This window comes from Henckelia pumila, chromosome 4 (genome assembly GCF_033568475.1).
Source record: "Henckelia pumila isolate YLH828 chromosome 4, ASM3356847v2, whole genome shotgun sequence".
NCBI classification, from domain to species: Eukaryota; Viridiplantae; Streptophyta; class Magnoliopsida; order Lamiales; family Gesneriaceae; genus Henckelia; species Henckelia pumila.
Window position 1 is genome coordinate 78,244,986 of NC_133123.1, and position 19,968 is coordinate 78,264,953.

The 19,968-nt window shown below is 33.0% G+C and overlaps 2 protein-coding genes across 3 annotated transcripts; both read left to right on the top strand.

The window, feature by feature from the left end:
• Window positions 1–4,457: 4,457 nt before the first annotated feature.
• LOC140861300 (uncharacterized) lies at window positions 4,458–5,485 on the top strand. Its single transcript, XM_073264305.1, has one exon. It carries the CDS (start codon window positions 4,514–4,516, stop codon window positions 5,483–5,485), a length of 972 nt encoding a protein of 323 aa, XP_073120406.1. The 5' UTR covers window positions 4,458–4,513.
• Window positions 5,486–6,620: 1,135 nt separating this feature from the next.
• LOC140894781 (uncharacterized) lies at window positions 6,621–15,977 on the top strand. Of its 2 annotated transcripts, none has more exons than XM_073303405.1 (18): window positions 6,621–6,828; window positions 7,373–7,519; window positions 7,619–7,709; window positions 8,073–8,191; window positions 9,014–9,204; window positions 9,320–9,530; window positions 10,205–10,445; window positions 10,737–11,170; window positions 11,343–11,451; window positions 11,579–11,763; window positions 12,142–12,482; window positions 12,808–12,904; window positions 12,988–13,206; window positions 13,323–13,562; window positions 13,959–14,168; window positions 14,319–14,588; window positions 14,697–14,900; window positions 15,375–15,977. In XM_073303405.1, the coding sequence occupies exons 1-18, from the start codon at window positions 6,679–6,681 to the stop codon at window positions 15,537–15,539; spliced, it is 3,624 nt and encodes a 1,207-aa protein (XP_073159506.1). In that variant the 5' UTR covers window positions 6,621–6,678; the 3' UTR covers window positions 15,540–15,977. The 2 variants fall into 2 exon arrangements, with proteins under 2 accessions (XP_073159506.1, XP_073159505.1); XM_073303404.1 differs by having other exon boundaries at window positions 11,576–11,763; window positions 15,375–15,976.
• Window positions 15,978–19,968: the final 3,991 nt, after the last annotated feature.

Here is a 19,968-nt window from a genome sequence, read left to right on the forward strand (position 1 = left end):
GATTTTCAGTCGTTATGCCGTCGATTAATGTTTTGAAGCCGTTCTGCTATTTCATTGATTGAACTGAATTAGAATTGAGTTGATTACGGATATATCTTGATCTAAACACTTCATTCCAGATTATTTTGAAGTTGACGAGCTCGAGAAGTAGCTTTGAAACGAAGAGGAAGTGATCAAGGTTTGAAACCATTTTTGGTTGAAGTTCTAACGATGATTGTGAACAGATTTTGATATGATGAGATCGAATGAAGTTTAAAATATATTCTTGGTTATATATCTCAAATTTGAAGTATTCAAAATCGAAGAAATACGAAGGTATAAGACAACATCGAGAGTCAGGAACTTGTTACTCAAGGATGATACTTCTTAAGTTGTTCCGAACAAATCACATACTTGTTATTGTTGTTTATATTTGATTGATGGTGTTGATCCATCACAGGTAGTGGATCTTTATTGCTTATGATATGATATGATGTGATATTGAATTGATTCTAATGCCAAGGTCAGATGGACCTTATTTTCTAGTCTGATGAGACGACGATAGATGGATATCCATGCCAAGATCGGATACGAATCTTGATGGCAACGAAGTGATAAGAATCAATTCTTGAGATAGCGCGCTATAAAAATTCAAAGGATGAGAGATTTTGATTTTATATCTTGAATTGATATGCTATTGAATTGAGATATATATATGTTTCTTATACTGAGAATTATATTCTCACCGAAGGTTTTCAGTTATTGTCTTGTTTGTATGTGTGCATGACAATAGGAAGGGCTGGAGCGAGTTGAACGAGATTTGGATGACTCGAGATTGAGAGATTTAGAGTGGAGACTCGGGTTAAGAAGTTTATGTTACAGCTGATGCATGTTAGAAGGTTGTTGGTCTAGTTTGAGATTTGAACTTGATGTATAAGTGTTGTATTATACTTTAGACACTTGTATATGATTATGGTGATGTCTAAATATGCATGAGATTATGTTTAGAACTTGTTTTGTTCCTCAATGCATGTTTTAGATTTGATAATCCATGATTTGGAGGAATGAAAGAATCACATTTTGCTGTCAAAAACCAGAGAAAAAGGCTGCCCAGAGTTGTGCTCGGTCTGCTCTTTTAAGCAGACCGAGCGCATCCCATTTTTCCCCAACCCGAGAGTTGGGTAGGGGAGGGCGCTCGGTCCGCTGTTTTTAGCGAACCTCGCGCACCCCTGTTTGAAAAAAAAAAATTTGTTTGATCTTCTTCCTTCGTTTGTTCATTAATGATGTTTAATGACTAATTGCCTTAAAAATGAGATTAGCAACCCGAGGCCCAACAGTTATAAATCCATATCGATACGGTACCGAATATTGAAATTCGATACGGTATCGGTATGATACCGTGTATACCGATTTTTTTAAATTGTTTTTTTAAAAAAATATCGGTATACGCGGTATCATACCGATACTGTGTATATCGATTTTTTTTTCGGTACCGAATATAAAAAATTTTAAAATCTTATACCGATATCGATACCGAAAATTTCGGTACGGTATCATATCATACCGAAATTTTTGGTATATTCGGTTTTTTTCGGTACGGTAAAAGCGATATGACGGCATTTCGGTATTTTTCGCCAGTCCTACAAATATCATTGTTTTATTTGGATATATTGATTTATCATCATTGTATTATTTATCCATCATCATCTTTCCAATATATGAACCAAACAGTGAATGATAAACACTAAATTCAATCAAATATCCATGCACAAAAAATGTGACACGTCGCGACTTGATAGAGCAAAAAAATATATTTTATTTACATATATTTCAAATTAATTTAAACATTTATTTTATCTTAGAAATTTTATTTTAACAAAACACATATATTTCAAATAATATGTGCGATTTTTTCACTGACCAAACATTCACCAACTTTATCGATTCAAACATTATGAGAGAAGCTACTAGCTAGCTAGTATATTTATGTAATAAAATAAAATTGTATATAATTATGAGTTAGCTAAGATTGGTTTGAAAAGCGAGGGTAAATGAATTGTCACGTAGCATTTGGTGTATATATACTCGATATCCAACTCATACTTCGAAATTCACAGGTACGTACATTTTATGTTTGTGCTCTCTTGGAACCTTCTAAAGATTGAAGATGCTTTTTTCTATTTTATTATTTTAAAATTATTTTCTAGTTTTATTGGGTCGAGTTGAAGATTTAGACAAATAATGGCATGAATGTAATGTTATATTTTCATTATATATTAGTATTTTTACACAAGTTACGTGTATACAGAAGTACACAAATTAATGACATGGAAATTTGTTTTAATTTTGACAGTTAAAACTCGTGAAATATATAACTATAGCGCTTTAACAAACACTACCTGGGCAGCGAGAAGATATCATTGTTACAATTAAATTTCGAACTTGAGATAATATCGTCTTAAATTTGAGACATTGGTGTCAAATTAGCTACAAATCATCCACAATCATCACATTTAAACATACTTTTTTTCTCACAATTTATTCTGAATGAAATCTATTCAATATATATATATATATATATATATATATATATATATATATATATATATATATATATATATATATATATTTGTATCGTGTCCGCTACATGTAAAATGCCTATATATATATTATATACATATATCTGAATTAATTTGTGGAAAATTAATTTGATTAGATTTGATTGTGTCGTTTGAATGCATTTGGAATTTATAAGAATAAGACGTGTGCGCGTAATGACATTGTTTGGTTGAGATAATACGCCGCTGCACACGGACTAATGATCGAATATATATAGCTGGGAGTGATTAATTAATTTTATGTTAATTTGTTGGAGTGTAATATAGTTTAATTACCATTGTTTTAGCTAGAAATTAATGTTATTGATTTGAATTTAAACATGAATACAACGGTGATGATAATAATTCTTAATCTGTTTAAAAAGCATGGTTTACTATTTTTGCATCAGCTGCCACATATTTCGTATTGTAAACGCGCATGAATTAATACTAAATGAAACTTTTTAGGCACTGGTTTGAGTGATATGATAAGTAATACATAGATAAGTAATATAATGTAAATTAAAAATAAATAAGAAATAATAGTTAATATATTATTTGATTTGATGGATATATTATAATTTATTTGATTTAATTAATGTAAAATTAATAATTAATAGATGGATAAATAATATGACGAAAATAACACGAAATTGAATGGTATAAGTTATACATAGATTAATATATAATACACCATATACTAAATTTAAGAAAATCATATTAATTCATATATCATTGTCATTTATTATTTTTTCCCAATTTTCAAATAAATTTAATTTTCAGTTGTTCCGAAAAATTTAAAATAATGCTAGCTCCAAACGTGAATGTCAGAATAAGTTCATGCATGTATTTGTATGTGGTCGTATTAATATAATGTCCATATCACGTGATTGTTACTATACATTATTTGGTTTGGCCATGGAATATTTAATAGTATATCAACTTGTACAAGCCCCTCAGTTTTCGAAACGCAGAGATATTTTGAATCTATACACACACACACATAAAAATATAATAACACTAAAATTTTTAAAATTCAAACAGATTTGAAAAGGCGTAGATTACCTGAAATAAATGAATTTATATAAAAGTTGATACATTAGACACTGAATGTGATGGATTAATATTTCAATGTATCACTTTATATTGGCTGAATTAATAATGACAGCTTCATTTTAAAATATATTATTGTTAATAATTATGTAACTTATAAATTTAAAACTTGAAACAAATCAATGTCATGGAGCAAACCAATAATTAACAAATCATTATGGGATATATATAGCAATTCCGATCCTTATATTATATATATACATATATAAATATAGAGTTTTGATAGTACACGTACACTAGAATGCGTGATATCAAAACTATATAAATATAACACATCTAACTATATCTATACTAAAATATTATTAATACAAGTTAGCGGTCAAATTGTTATAATCCATTTTTAGAAAAGTAAATGACATAATTTCCAAACCTCAATTAATATATATTATATATATCAACGAGTCTATGCTATAAGGTGTTCGTGTAAATATTTCAGTACAAAATAAAAAAGTGAAAAATGTTACATATACACGTTGAGTTTACACACTACACATAAAATTGTAAAATTATCCCTTCACTTTATTTGAAAATACTATTTTCAAAATACATTAAAAATATTTATATAATTTCTAACATAACATGCATGTAACCCCGTTTACACGTAACATCACCAAAAAAAAAAAAAAAAAGGTATGGATTTATCATGGATAGAGTGTTTTTACACCCTACACGTACTCGCAAGATCACGAGCGCAGTGTATAGTAATTAGTATATAATAACAAGACAATACTTGTGACCGAAGCCAACGTCCCAAAGTCCCTTCTCCCCCTATATATATACACATATACACAAGTTCAAATGCATGCAAAAAAATTCAATTTGCCATGGAAAATCATAATAATTTGATCCTCAAAATTTATCGTTTGTTGTCTTCTTCTTGCCACTTGAGAACACTATCAGATGTCGCAGATCACTGCTCCATCTCCGTCCCCAAAACGAACGAAAGTATGAGTATGGTTTCTGATGAAAACGACCACTCTTCTTTCTTGAAAAAGCCCAAAATTCTTGGGAATTTATTGAATCAACTCTCAGTTTCCAAGCATGGTTTTTCTGATGCGGAAGGGAGGAAATGTCCTCCGGTTACGCCGGTTTCCATGGCGGATTCTCTGAAAGAATTTCAACAACAACGGAAGAAGAACGTTGTTTGTAACCAGCAGAGCTCTTCTTCAAACAGTGCAGGCTGGTTCAGCAGCGGCGACGAAAAAGATGGCTTTTTCAGCTTGTCTTCGTGTTCCGGCGACTCTAATCGCCGGAAAACTTGCCGGGGAATAATAAGATGTGAAGAGATGAAAAGCATCGATGAACGCAGCAGCTTCCGATCATTGTCATCTTCTAAGTCTAACACAGTCATCAATTATGGAGTAGTACTGCCGCCCGCGCCACCGAAAACTCGCCGGAAATCAGCAAGAAAAACCGCCGTGAAGAAAACCCACGACCCAGAAACGTCTGAACTGGGCTTCGATCATTACATGTCAACCCATCTTAATTACTACGACGACGGCCAAGATTTCATCTCTTCCGGTCGCCGCCGGGAAACGAGGAAGCCTCGGCGGAAGGCGGCGAGTAAAGGTGGTTGGATGATGGAGGAGAGCTTGGCGGTGGAGAAGAAGTCTCGAGATCCCCGGGGAGATTTCAGGAAATCGATGGTGGATATGATATTGGAGAAACAATTGTTCGGAGCTCAAGATTTGGAGAAACTTTTGAGTTGCTTCTTGGATTTGAATGCAGTTCGCTATCATGGGATTATTTTCGAAGTTTTCTCTGAGATTTGTGAAGCATTGTTTAGTTATTATTAAATAAATCATTTGTGCATGTATTATTAGTTCATTAATCACCCATTATGGACTACAAATTACTCCTAAATGTCTTGTGCCAGCTGCCTGCAATTTCATCTGAGAAAATTAATCATTTTATTTTTTTAGAGCTGATTTATTTTAATTACATGAAAATCTTACAAGTTTGGAACTGTATTTATTTCGTTTTTTAATAATTTATTTTAAAATCATAGACATTAATTTTTTTTGAAAAATTTTGGGTTCTATTAAAAAAATTTATGTTAAAAAATATATGAAAATGTAATGACTATTAATTGCAATTCTTTAGTTTGTTAAATAATAATAATTTGTAATAAAAAGTATTACTTTATCGTGTTGAATTATGCTGTTATATATTAATAATATTAACACATGGGTGAATTGTGGCTGGTTTGTTCTTAAATAATATTTTATTTTTTCTCAGACGTTAACGATTTTCTTGAAACTTTTGATATATTCGCTCAATGGATTCATATAAAATACTTTTTTTGTTGATTTTTTTAAATTTATATTTTGACATATTAGGATACGTAGATAGGTCATTTTGTCGATATACTATAAAACTATGGATTGAATACAATATTATAAAATTTCTAGAAAAGCTCAACAACAATATAATCAATAATCATATTTTATTAATATATACCAATAATTTTATAATTTTAGATAATTATTAATTTATGATATCGACAAGATCATATACAAATATTCCAAAAAATTAATATCTTATTATTTTATCAAAATCATTAGTTTAATACTTTGTAATTTATTTTAATTATTACTTAATTTTGATTTTTCTTGAATTTAGAGACATATCTCCAAATATTAGAATCTCCCTCGTACCGTTTATTTCTTCTATCACTTCCCCATTTTCTTCTTTGTAATAATAATAGATAAAACACAAAAACTACCCCTCGATGAATCTCGAATATTATTAAATTTGGAAATATATTATATTAATAGATAAAAATTTTAGGAGTAACCATAACCCAATAAGAACAAGGCCATATTAATGATGGGTTTTCTTAAATTATTATGGGCCGATATGTTTGGGCTATAACTAGATGATCAACGGGTATTGGGCCCAATTTATACAACATCTGCGCCTCTACTCTTCCGTTCCAAGTTCCCACGCCTCCGCAGAACCTTGTTACCGGCGGCGGAGAGGTTTTGCCATGGCGAATGAAAACGATATGGGCAACGGCCCCGGGCACAAATCTCACAGGTCTCGAAAGTCGGGAGCCTCTGCCAAGAAAAACTCTAAATCAAAGCGAAATACTGGAGAAGGCCTTACAAAGGAGCAGAAGAAGATTAACAATCCAAAGGTGAGACCTTTCTGTGTGCTTGTACTGTATGGTTGCTTAAGGTTTTTACTTTGATACTCCCACATGGAACCGGTTGAAATAGTTTTTGTGAATATCGATACAACCAATGGAAAATTGTGGTGAAACGTTTAAAAACTAGTGTAATTTAGGACAAACTCTCGGGTTACAGCACTGAAGTTATTTGCTACGGCTGTGTTAATTTTTTTGGTTTTTTAGAGGACATGTATCGGGTTTAATGAAATTCCGTGGTGTGGCGTTCATAGGTTATAAACATTGGGACCCCGATGAACTATACTGTGCTCCGTGTTGTTATATACTATTTGGGTTTGTGAAGTTTTGTTGGGTTTCTCCTAAAGTACTTGTATGTACCAACACATGTTACACGTTGCGACTCCACGATTTTATTTTTCTGAGAAGTTCAGCCTGTGAAGATTTGAGAACATGTTTACTGTATTGCATATTTAGTTGCATCACACATTTAAGTCATAAGTGCTGCTGGATGCGTGCTTGATTAATTAGAGTCATATGGACGATTGTGTTTTAGGCATTTGCATTCACATCAACTGTGAAAGCAAAGCGACTGCAAGCACGAGCTACGGAGAAGGAGCAGCGGAAGCTTCATGTTCCTACAATCGATCGTACCACAGGGGAACCTGCTCCATTTGTTGTTGTAGTTCAGGGACCTCCCCAGGTTTCTGTGCATAATATTATTTTATTTCTTGGTACTGTACATATGCAATTTTTGTTGTCTTGAATTTTTGCAACTGAGAAGTTTCTGATTTTTCTATAGGTGGGGAAGTCATTGCTGATTAAGTGTCTTGTAAAACATTACACAAAGCAGAATTTACCTGAAGTTCGAGGTCCAATAACAATTGTATCAGGTTGAGTTTGATTGTCATGTCTCCTTTCTTCCAGTTTATTGTCGTAAGGGTTTCTCAGGAGTTTACACATGAAAAATGAAACACAGAAAAGTATAGGGAAAAATTTTGCGTTGCCATTCAAGTAAAAGGAGTGGATATCAAGATTTGGTCGGTGACATCTCTATCCGGTGAAAAACAAATCACACGCCAAACGTTTTTCTTATGTTCGCTAACTTATGAATTTATGAAAGCATAGTCTCTTATTTTGGTTTCTAATTGAGTTTATAATAAACAAAAACAGATCTGCCTCTTAGAGTTTCCGTGTTTTTGCATTGATGTCAGGATCACGTTTTTTGATGAGTAATTAGTGGATTTGTGGTTTAGGTAAGCAAAGACGCCTGCAGTTCGTGGAGTGTCCAAATGATATCAATGGGATGATAGATTGTGCCAAATTTGCTGATTTAGCTCTGCTTCTTATCGATGGAAGCTATGGCTTTGAGATGGTAAGCTTTAACATTTCAGCCTTTTTTCTGTTAATTTTTTCAAGCATTTGGAGAAGAATTTTTGGTTTACGGGAGCTCATAGCAAGTCCAGGGCCACAGTTCCTCATTAGGTGTGGAACATAGAACAAAGTGGATAGTTTGTAGAAGTGCATAAATATTCTTAATTCATTACTCTGTCATCTGATGGTTTTAGACTAGGAATGGAGGCATTTTTTTCTTTTTTGTGGTCGAAAAGGAGGTAAATTGTTTGAAATCAAAGTTCACAGGCTAAACATTTAAAAATTTTAGACTAAGTCAGAGGTACAAGATGATGGCCAAATAGATGGACAAGTTTGTATGTGACTTGACACGAGGAAAATATAAATTTTGTCGAATCATACGCGGAGTAGGTAGCCTAGGATGTACATAATAAAAGCAAATGGCAACATAGATGGTAGTGTATATGTATCTATGTCTATATGTGGATGCACAATTAGGTTGATTTTTCTGACTAATGTTTTTCATCCCAATTTTCATGCACATCCAAACACAACAAAGCCTCGAAGTAGTCCGTATGCTCTCCTGTCTCTATCCCCCCATATGGAAAATGGGTAAACAATTTTTAGATACCACAAAAAAATCATCTTCGTTCCCCCCAATATTTTTTTTTGGTAATCATCAATTATCACATCATCAGCGACAACGAGTCAAAGAATTGGCAAAATTCGGGATTATCTGCCTTATATTTAACTTATTTTAAGTTATGTTGGGATTCCTCTTGTTGGTTAGAAGATGCACAGCAAATGATTTTTTTCCCATTTCTTGCCCTACCTGTGTTTTCAGGAATCCTTTGAGTTCCTTAACATATTGCAAAATCATGGATTCCCTAGAGTTATGGGTGTTCTTACGCATCTCGACAAATTCAAGGATGTAAAGAAACTTAAGAAAACAAAGCAACGGTTGAAGCATCGATTCTGGACTGAGATATATGATGGTGCCAAATTATTCTACTTATCTGGTCTTATTCATGGAAAGTAAGTTGTGTGCTGTATCTGTTAGCTGTTGTAGGATTTACTTATTTTGCCTATTTGGTCTCATTCATGGAAACTGTAAATTTAAGTAGTTCTGCTTTGCGTTTGTTTTGAGCAGGTACACAAAACGTGAAGTACATAATTTAGCGAGGTTTATTTCTGTTATGAAATTTCCTCCTTTATCTTGGAGAGGTTCTCATCCTTACATATTAGCAGATCGTTTTGAAGATGTTACTTCTCCTGAGAGAGTGCGCATAGATAGTAAATGTGACAGAAACATTACGTTATATGGGTATTTACGTGGATGCAATTTGAAGAAGGGGACAAAGGTACTTGATCTGGACATTTCATGCTAATAAGTTTCCTCGTGTCAGACAACAAATCCTTCAGTACTATGTTATTATATTATTGATTTTTACAGTTTAATGCTGTTGTCAAAGCCTCTCCAAAAACATTTCTTTTGGGTCCATGCTGATATGTGAAACTTGGCCACTCAATATGGGCCGTGATTTCTATAACTTGTATTACTATGTGCATCATTCTCATGTCTTCTATGATGCCTGAGTCGGTAACTTTTCTTTAGCTCAACTCGAAAATTAAACAACATTCTTTGCATTGTGGTCGAACACAGAGTAAAATTTCTATCTATTTGCAGTAAACAAAAATTCATTGGCTTTCTGAGATTTATTGGATGCAGTTTGTCGGGCTTTCATAATTTATGGTTTCTGGATCTTAGACATTTTTGGGATATAATTCACCAAAAAGTTCTGATCTTGGCACAGATATTTATTTACATTAATAGGGGAAAGTACATTGATGATATCTACTATTTATTCTGATTTCCCACTCCAATGATGAACTGTATCATTCTAAGTGATTACGATTTATACAACATTCCTTGTTTCCGTGCCTTTATATCTCCATTTTCGTGTCAGAGAACATATGTTTTCCCCTGCACATTATTCATATAACTGCTCTTTGCCTAATCTACATTGCACAACAGGTCCATATTGCCGGCGTTGGTGATTTTTCTTCGGTTGGAATTACTTCATTAGCTGATCCTTGTCCTCTGCCCTCAGCTGTCAAAAAGAAGGGATTGCGTGACAAGGAGAAACTGTTTTATGCTCCTATGTGTGGACTAGGAGATCTCCTTTATGACAAGGATGCTGTCTACATAAATATAAACGACCACTTTGTCCAGTTCTCTAAGGAAGATGGAGCTAATGCTGGAATAATACGCAAAGGTTTACATTTTTTCGTGTTATACATTTTTCCACTTATCATTAACTGTATGTGGAATTTGGATTGTCATTGATTGTGCCTTGCATTATATTTGATGTAAGCTTTCTCAAATCTGGCTCAATTTCATTCTTTCTAGGTCCCTTTTGTTGTCTTTGAACGCCAATTTTATGTGTGAGTACGTTGTAATAAATAATTCCTGTTGACTACGATTGAACGGACATGGGTGCAGGTGAAGAGTAACTAAGTTCATTTATTATGTTCTTGTTCTCTAAAATATGGTCTTCCTCTTCCAGGAAAAGAGCGTGATGTCGGGGTTGAATTGGTTAAATCATTACAGAATACTAAATATTCAGTTGATGAGAAATTGGAAAAGAGCTCCATCTCTCTTTTTGGGGAAAAAACTAGTCGATTATCAGAAGCACAAAGTGACTCACCTGATCTGGGAGAACCTTTAGAACCGGTAGATCAATATCGATTTGGTATGCTAGATGACAATAGTGACTCAGATGAAGAAAGTGATGCAAAGGATGTAGATGCTCTGGATTCTTCTGAAAGAGAGAAAACTATTCAAAAAAATTCATCCACAAAAGCCACTGATGATAGTTCTGACGAGGAAAACTTATTCGCATCTGAGAAAAAGTCTCCGATCGAGCAGATTGATATTTGCGAGGGAAGGGTGAGGAGAAAAGCTATATTTGAAAATGATATGGATATCAATTATTTGAAGGTAATTCGTTGACATTATCTTATTGTACATTCGTGCACTTTTAGATATTTTATATCAATGTTTTGTAATGTAGTGGTTGTCAGCGTATCATGGTTTTAATTGTTAGTTTCGGAAAGAAAACTTCCATTTTAGAAATGCACACCAATTTTTGTCAATGATACCTTCTACCCAGGATTCTGAGGAAGATGAGCAAGATTATGGCAACGACAATGAGACAGAAAATGAAGACGATGAAAATGTGAATTCTGATTCTGATTTTTCAGCGGATGGAGAAGATCATGGTAATGTTTTCATCTTTTCTCTTGAAGTTTCCTTGACAAAGTATCCATAAGCACCATATGCCATGTTTTCTAATTGTCTGAGAAAGATTATGTTTCTTCCATATTAAATTTGGTTGCTTTGCAGAAGAGATGGGAAATATTTCAAAATGGAAGGAATCTTTGGCAGAGCGAACCTCCTTGAGTCAGAACATCAATCTTATGCAGCTGGTGTATGGGAAGTCTGCATCAAATTCTCCAAATGACATTCCAGACTGCATTGATGAGGAAAGTGACGATGATGAATTCTTTAAGCCGAAAGGGGAAGGAAACAAGGTTTGCCACTGAGTACTGTTGACTTGATCTCTTTCTGTGTGCATGTGCTTATGTTTGTGTGCGTGTGTATGTTATCTGATACGACCACAAACTATTATCCCGATTTGATAAATAGAAAATAAGAGAAATGTATCAATCCAACAGTAACAGCAACAAGGGAAAGTATGTATGTTAATGGAAATGAATCCAATGATGAAATGATATGCAAAAAATACAGAAGGATGTTTCCACTATATTCTAACCCATTCTCACACAAGAATGAGCATACTCCTCTTGCCCTAGCTAAGCTAGCATAACAACACAATAAGCGTGAATGAATCCCTCGCTAACCATTGTGGTGTTTCATGTTGTAATTGCTCCATCATTGATTAATTGCAGAAATCAAAGGAAGGAACTGCTGTGAATGATGTTGATATTGATGATTGCTCGAAGTTCTTCAATACAGCAAGCCAAAAGAATTGGAAGAACGAAGATCAAATTGAAAGCGTTCGCAATCGTTTTGTCACAGGAGACTGGTCAAAAGCATCCTTGAGAAATCAAATCTCAGAAACTACCAATGATGATGATGCTGTCTTTGGTGAATTTGAAGACTTGGAAACAGGTCAGAAATTCAATAATCATGATGCAGATGATCCGAATCGTGCGGACAAGGATGAGAACTTGGAAGCTGTGGAGCGGAAGCTGAAAAAACTTGCACTTCGTGCCAAATTTGATTCTCAATATCCTTCTCTGGTGATGTTACTGTTTTAATTTTTTGGGAGAAGTAACTGATGACTGGGTTAGTGCTGTCAAACCATGCTGTATGAATTTCTTGCATTTCAAGTGTTCCATTTTCTTTTATGTGATGTTTTACGTGTCTCTGGTTGTTGGCTATGATTTGTTGATTCCTCTTGAAATTTGAGGTGACAGTTGCCTGACATGAAAATGAATATTATATGGGCACATAACTTATTGAGATGTTGGTATTGTTCGGCCATCTCTTACAAATTTCCACAGCATCAGATATGCCTATGTTGAACTTTTGTGCCCTTAATTCTAGTTCACATATGATGGTTCTAAGTTTTCTGATGAAGAAGATGATGACAATAAGGACACCAAGTCGGGTCATGGTCAAAGTAATGGAAGTGGTTTCTTTGACAAGGTAATATTTCATTAGTTCTGGTTCGTATATTCTTGAACTACGTAAAAGAATGAATTGAATTTTGATTCTCCTTCTTTATGCAGTTGAAGGAGGAGATTGAACTTCGAAAGCAAATTAACATAGCTGAACTCAACGAACTTGATGACACAACCCGCATTGAGATAGAGGGTTACAGAACTGGGACTTATCTTAGAATAGCAGTTCATGGTGTTCCCTGTGAGATGGTTGAAAATTTTGATCCTTGTCATCCTGTCCTTGTTGGGGGACTTCCTCTTGGAGAGGAAAATGTTGGATATATGCAGGTTCAGAACCGTGCTGAACACATTTTCCTATATTTGCGCTGATTGCCCTTCGGGTTATCTTTTATTTTCTTCGAGTGATAACTCCTTTATTATTTTATTTTTTCCCTTCTCTGAAGGCACGGATAAAGCGTCATAGATGGCATAAAAAAGTGTTGAAGACTAGAGACCCGATTATTGTTTCGATTGGATGGAGACGCTATCAAACCATACCCATTTATGCGATTGAGGACAGTAATAGTCGCCATCGTATGCTCAAATACACACCCGAGCATATGCATTGTCTTGCCATGTTTTGGGGCCCACTAGCACCTCCGCACACTGGAGTGGTTGCGGTACAAAATTTATCAAATAGTCAGGTAGCATGAATATTTTACTTAGATGTGCTAAGATGAAAGCGCTTAAATCTAGTGTTTTGAAGCTAATGAAGAACTAGATTAGTGTGTTGATGTGTTGAATTGGATGATATGTGGGAGGAGTGACCTGCCAATTAACTTTTATCGGTGACTCCTTCCAGTGGTTTTTCTAAATTTTAATCACTCCAGAGACAAAATTATTATATCTTTATCCTAACACAACGAACACTGGAAAAGTCTTTTTCCCCAAAAACAAAGAGAGTTTTTTTTGTTATTTAATATTTGTTTTTATCATTTTGTTTCTTATTATGAACTAGTTTTGTTTGCTTATGTTTGGAAACTTTTTCCTGAAACCTAATATTACAATTTTCGGTTGCAATATCACTGTATATGCTTCAGTCCGCATTCAGGATCACGGCTACCGCAACAATCCAGGAATTCAACCATGCTGCAAAGATAGTGAAGAAGATAAAGCTCGTTGGTTATGCCTGCAAGATCTTCAAGAAAACTGCTTTTATCGAAAACATGTTCACGTCCGATCTTGAAATAGCCAGGTTTGAAGGCGCTGCCATACGCACAGTTAGTGGAATTCGTGGGCAAGTAAAGAAGGTATCTCCACCTATCTCACTCAGATTCTTGACTGAAGAAAACTTTTACCTGTAATGTTTTTGCTTTGGATTATGGTGTCATTTCATTTTCTCTGTTTTTATGCCATTTATTGTAAATGATTATTATTTTTTTATCACGTTGCTTATGTAGGCTGCAAAAGAAGAGATTGCTAACAAGTTCAGAAAGAAAGGTGGATTTGCAAAACAAGGAATCGCTAGATGCACTTTTGAGGATAAGATTAAAATGGGCGACATTGTATTTTTACGTGCTTGGACTCAGGTCGAAGTTCCTGAATTTTACAACCCTTTGACAACAGCATTGCTGCCTCGTGATCAAACCTGGCAAGGAATGAAAACTGTTGCTGAACTAAGAAGGGAACAGAACCTTCCAATCCCAGTCAACAAGGATTCACTATACAAGGTAAGTGAAAAATATGAGCTTTGAAAGTATTTCCCATCAGTATGATAGTGTTTGTTTGTTTTTTTGCCTTTATTGACGTGAGTTTTTCTTATCTATGTGCCTGCGCAGCCGATTGAAAGAAAACCGAGGAAGTTCAATCCATTGGTTATACCCAAGTCGTTACAGGTAGCTCTACCATATGCATCAAAGCCTAAGGACGCACCCTCTCGCAGGAAACCGCTGCTTGAAAATAGGCGAGCTGTTGTTATGGAGCCTAATGAGCGAAAAGTGAATGCTCTTGTTCAACACCTTCGACTCATTAAGAGTGAAAAGGTAGCGCTCTCGCATGAATCAAAATTGAAGTCTCGCAACTGACTTTGTACCTGTTTTATTTGAAATGACTTTAGCTTTCATATTGATGCTAACACTGGGGGCAGATCTTGAATTTTTGGCTCGAGGAAATGGAGGGCTCGGGGGATGATTTTATTATTTTTGGGTAGCAAAACCTGAAGTTTTCAAAAATTCACACAAAAGTTAGACTCGATAACTTCCACTCATCCTCCCGCTGGATGCAATTATTGGTTTTCTATAACATAAATTGAGTTACTACCGAATAGTGTGAACGAGCCAAAATAAAGGTTTTTTGCAATTACACATTTCCAAATCCATTGCGAGGCGTCTACTGATCTTGTTAGTTTGTATCACAAACGGCATTTTGATTTTCTGTAACGATTCTTTAGGTGTCATTATTAGCATCCAAGCGATCAATCTTGTATGAGACATTTTGACCCTTTATTCCATCTACAGGAGAAAAAACGCAAATCTAAGGAAGAGGTCAAGAGGAAAGCACAAGAAGTGGAGCGTGCAAAGGAAGAACAAATTTCAAAGAAGCGACAGAGGGAGGAAAGAAGAGGAAGGTACCGAGAGCAGGATAAAGCAAATAAGAGAATGCGCAGAAATTCTGAGTCGTGATTTTGAAGTTGTTCCAGTTCTTCACCCGGTGCATCTACGTTTCGTAAGGTGGGTTTACATCTCTTTTACAACCTACCCAAAAATTGGTCCCTTCTTTTACCCAATTTTTGGCACTTCAATGAGAAGATGTGTAGATCGAAGCTGCAGACACAATGGGGATGAGAAAAGGTGGGTTGTGTGCATGGAAAATGAAGATGGTCTCAGATTCTGCCTCTGGGTATATTTTGTGATATTAAAATTTTAGTTCTCAAATTACATAGTAACTTATCAAATTTTTTAGGTTCTTGATGTTGCTGGCTAGGTGCAATTTTTGTAAAAGAATATACCAAACACCTCACGCTCGAAAGTTGTAAAAACTTGCTATTTAAAAAATGAACCTAAAAGCCACGCACTTCTCTGTTCTAGCGCGAGTCCAAGACTCAGGTAAATTGATTTGATGCTTTGGAAACTTGACTATGTTTTTATTTTTATTTCGTCACACAACATAATATATGCAATCTATCCTTTTCTGATATATTGTTGGGCTTTGATGGCTTTCTCGTGATGGCTTTGTTGTCCTTTTGGTGCTTCTTGTATTTGTAATACACATGGAAAGTAAAAATAAACAAATAAAGAAAACAAGAATTTGATGTCCCGTCATGTACTTTTGCCACCAGTTTTTCATCGAAGGTTAGAGTTCATAAATCACGATTCAAAGAATCCATCAACTTTTTTTCTGATAATAAAATCATCGTAAAAATCAAGTTCTCCAGTCTTGAGAAACAATTACAGACAACCAATAAGGTACATCACAAAACAAACATTGTAAATACAAATACAACGATGTAGGAATTAACGTTTTCGAACATGGTATATAAAATATGGATTCATGAAATTTTTTTTATCATAAAATGATATATTGTATCTGATAAAACATGAAAATGGAGTTTAGTGTACATATATTCTGATGGACATAACAGAAAAATATAGTATTCATGTGAGAGTTTGTTCGAGTTACCATTTAATTGAAGACTATCTTTGACGATACATGTCTCTTGACAATGTGAGACTAAAAAAAGTTTGTGCATATGTATTGATAAATAAGGATCCTTAGATCTATCATGAGGGTAATGTCTGTAAAAGTAGGTTAAAATGAACACTAAAAAAAGTTTGTGCATATTAGGTTTAATTTCACATTAATTCCTAATCAGAAACTGAAATCAACATCCCATAAGTGACTAACCTAATTCCCTAATTCAAGAAAAAATGATGAATGAGATGAGACTAGCCAGCTCAAAGCATATGGTTGCAAAAAGTTAAGACATTCAGATGCCACAATTCAGATATCCTAAACTGAATTATACCAGTTTTGGGCTTAAAACATCATCAAGATCCTCGTTCGTGACACGAAGTACGAACAGATACACAATGAATCAACTTATAAATCGATAAAATCAAAAATAAACATTAAAAATCCTATGGAACTTACTCAATTGTGACACCATGGTGATGGCAATATCCATAATTTTAATGTCACTCAATTTATTTTCCTATCTTAGCACCAAATCAATAATTAAAATTAGTGGTTTTTATTTTATACTTCCTCGGTCCGATACATATATATATATACTTACTTCTTTTTTCTCGCATAGTACACATTTTTTGGCAATATTAATTGATAAATAACTTTCCGAACCTATTAACACTTGTATGGGAGCCATGGTCCCATGGTGAATCCGTTCTGATTATAAGATGTTTTAAGCTCATTGTATATGAGCTATTAAAATCAATCAAAATCAAAATTTTAAAAAACAAAGAGAAATTAAAAGAAATGAAGAAATGACAGAAATAATTATATAAATAGTATGTTTTTCATTTATGAGATGGTATCTGCAAAATGGACTTACTCGATTTATATGTATATTGAAAGAAAAATATTTTTGCATATATTGGTTCAAATAAGATATTTGTATCATAAAATTGATTCATAAGAATTTCTAATAGGAGATTGATATTAAAAAACATATTATATATCAATACGAGAAGTGCACGTTTATTATTATTATTATTATTGGTTGGAAATTATTTTTGTGCATTGTGTTTATTATTATTATTATTATTTTCTGGTTGGGAAATTATTTTTGTGCATTGTGTTAATTTACAGGTTACCACATCTTTTTTAAGTGGAGAGGAATATTTGATGTCAAAGGGTTATGATGTCAACGCAACCGCCCACAATTAATCTAATTTTAATTAATTCATTAGTAGCCTGAGTGATTTGATTCAAAAGTTTAAATAATTCTAGAGTTTAAAATTTTAATCTGGATAGCATTGGCGGAGCCGCACTTGTCTTCACCCGGGCTTTAGCGCGGGTGGGATATTTTTTTAAAAAATTTTATATATATTAATTTCGAAAAAATTTGGAATAATTTGATATTTGCCCGGATAATTAAATTTAGAATATTGAATGATTCAAGAGCTAAAAATTCTATCTCGGGTAGATTGAAATTTCTGGCTCCGTCATTACCGGGTAGTTTAGGAATTCTGGCTCCGCCATTGGATATCATGGGCACTTATATGGACAACGTTTGATGTGACAATCACTGATTGGATGTACAAAGAGTCACGTCAGCTGTTGCCTAAGTAAGTGCTCATGGTAGTTGCCAATGATATCAAAACTCATACATACTATTTTATAATACTTGAGACATCTATAATAACTATCCATTGAGGACACTATCTTTTGTTCCAATTTTATCCTCCTTCATTAACCTTTAAATTAGACAAATTTCTTTTCTAAAAATTCATTAACCCATTGAGGACACTATCTTCTTATTATTTCGCAACCAATTGAATTTTAAATTGTTTTTTTTTAAAAAAAAAATTCATACATTATTTTTTTTTATTGTTGTGTAGGTATAATAACACATAATATTTTATAATAAGAACCTCATTATATCATATTAAAATTTATATTAAAGTTTAATTATTTGACAAATGCAATGCGGGTGCCCCGTGCTAGTATATATATGATGTGTTTGTTTCAATTGATATTATCATGTATGGATAAAGTATATTGAAATTATTGAAGTAATAAGATATGATTGAAATAAATAATTTTTTTTGACAAAGATTGAAATAAATAATTATATGTATGATTTGAATGATTAATATCGTGATTGACATCATGATAAATTGAAAATGTACTCTTTTACCTTTATCATTATAAATAAAAAAATTAAAAATTATATTAATTATTAAATTTTCATTCATTTTAAATTCAAACCAAGAAAAATAACTTAAAATATTAATCAAGTTTTGGAAAATAATAATATAAATATGAATTTATTTGATAATTAAAATATTATTAAATACTAGCTATCGAGGCACACGCGTTGCATGTGTCACAAAAATATGAGAAAAAAATTTATAATTAATTCAAAAAAATTAAAATTTGTATCTTGTTAAGAAATACACATGTATTATATTATGCAACGATAAAGTAAAATATTGTAAAAATTGACATAAAATCTCCATAAATTGCACTTACTAACAAAACAATATCACATATATTGAATAGATAATCTCTTATTTATCCATATTCTTAAATTTATGTCATGATTTCTGGTAGACCACGATAACAACACTTTTACCAATCTGTCACCTATCCAAACACATTAAATCTTGAACTGCAGGGAAAAAAAAATATAAGAATATTTTTAATATTATGAACTTATAGCGTAGTACAATTTATGATTTAAATAATGTGTTTATTAAATATATAATGAAATAGTATTTTTGATTAAAAAAATGTGGTTTGTCGTGGATCCGCTCTGTGGACTTCAAGATGTAAATTAATATTTATAAACATTTTGAGACAATAATATATTCATTGAGGAATTAATAAATAATATATCAAAAATTTAAAATTATATTAAGTATATATGTAGTGAATTAAAATTTTGAATAACTAATAATAGATTAAAAATTAAATAAACATTTTGAGAGAATAATATACTCATTGAGGAAAGGAATAAATAATATATTAAACATTTAAAATTATATTAAAAATATGGTGGTGAAGTAAAATGTTGAGGTGATTAATAAATATTGGCAGTTTGCTAAAAATAAATAAGTAAATATTGGCAGTAAAATTAATAAAACAAAAATGCAAAATCAAAGCATGTGATTAACGTGATTCAAGAATACAATGAATATGCATGCGGGAAATGAAATTGATTTGCGATGTGAATCAAACCTCAAACCAAAATTACACTTCCAAAATTGGAGTGCTTTTACATGGAAAGCGTAAGACTCATCAAAAGGCGCCAAAGAAACACGGAATTAATTTTTATAAATCTATATATATTTTCCATGTCAAATATTGAAATTCGAACAATATTCCAAATATCACAATACTGTGTCAAATACAATAATTATGTAATTATCG

Coding starts and splice junctions, on each gene's coding strand:
- LOC140894781 (XM_073303404.1), top strand. CDS start 6,679: ATGGCGAATGAAAACGATATGGGCAACGGCCCCGGGCACAAATCTCAC. Junction 9,531..10,204: donor ATTTGAAGAAGGGGACAAAG/GTACTTGATCTG, acceptor ATTGCACAACAG/GTCCATATTGCCGGCGTTGG. Junction 11,171..11,342: donor TGGATATCAATTATTTGAAG/GTAATTCGTTGA, acceptor CCTTCTACCCAG/GATTCTGAGGAAGATGAGCA.
- LOC140861300 (XM_073264305.1), top strand. CDS start 4,514: ATGGAAAATCATAATAATTTGATCCTCAAAATTTATCGTTTGTTGTCT.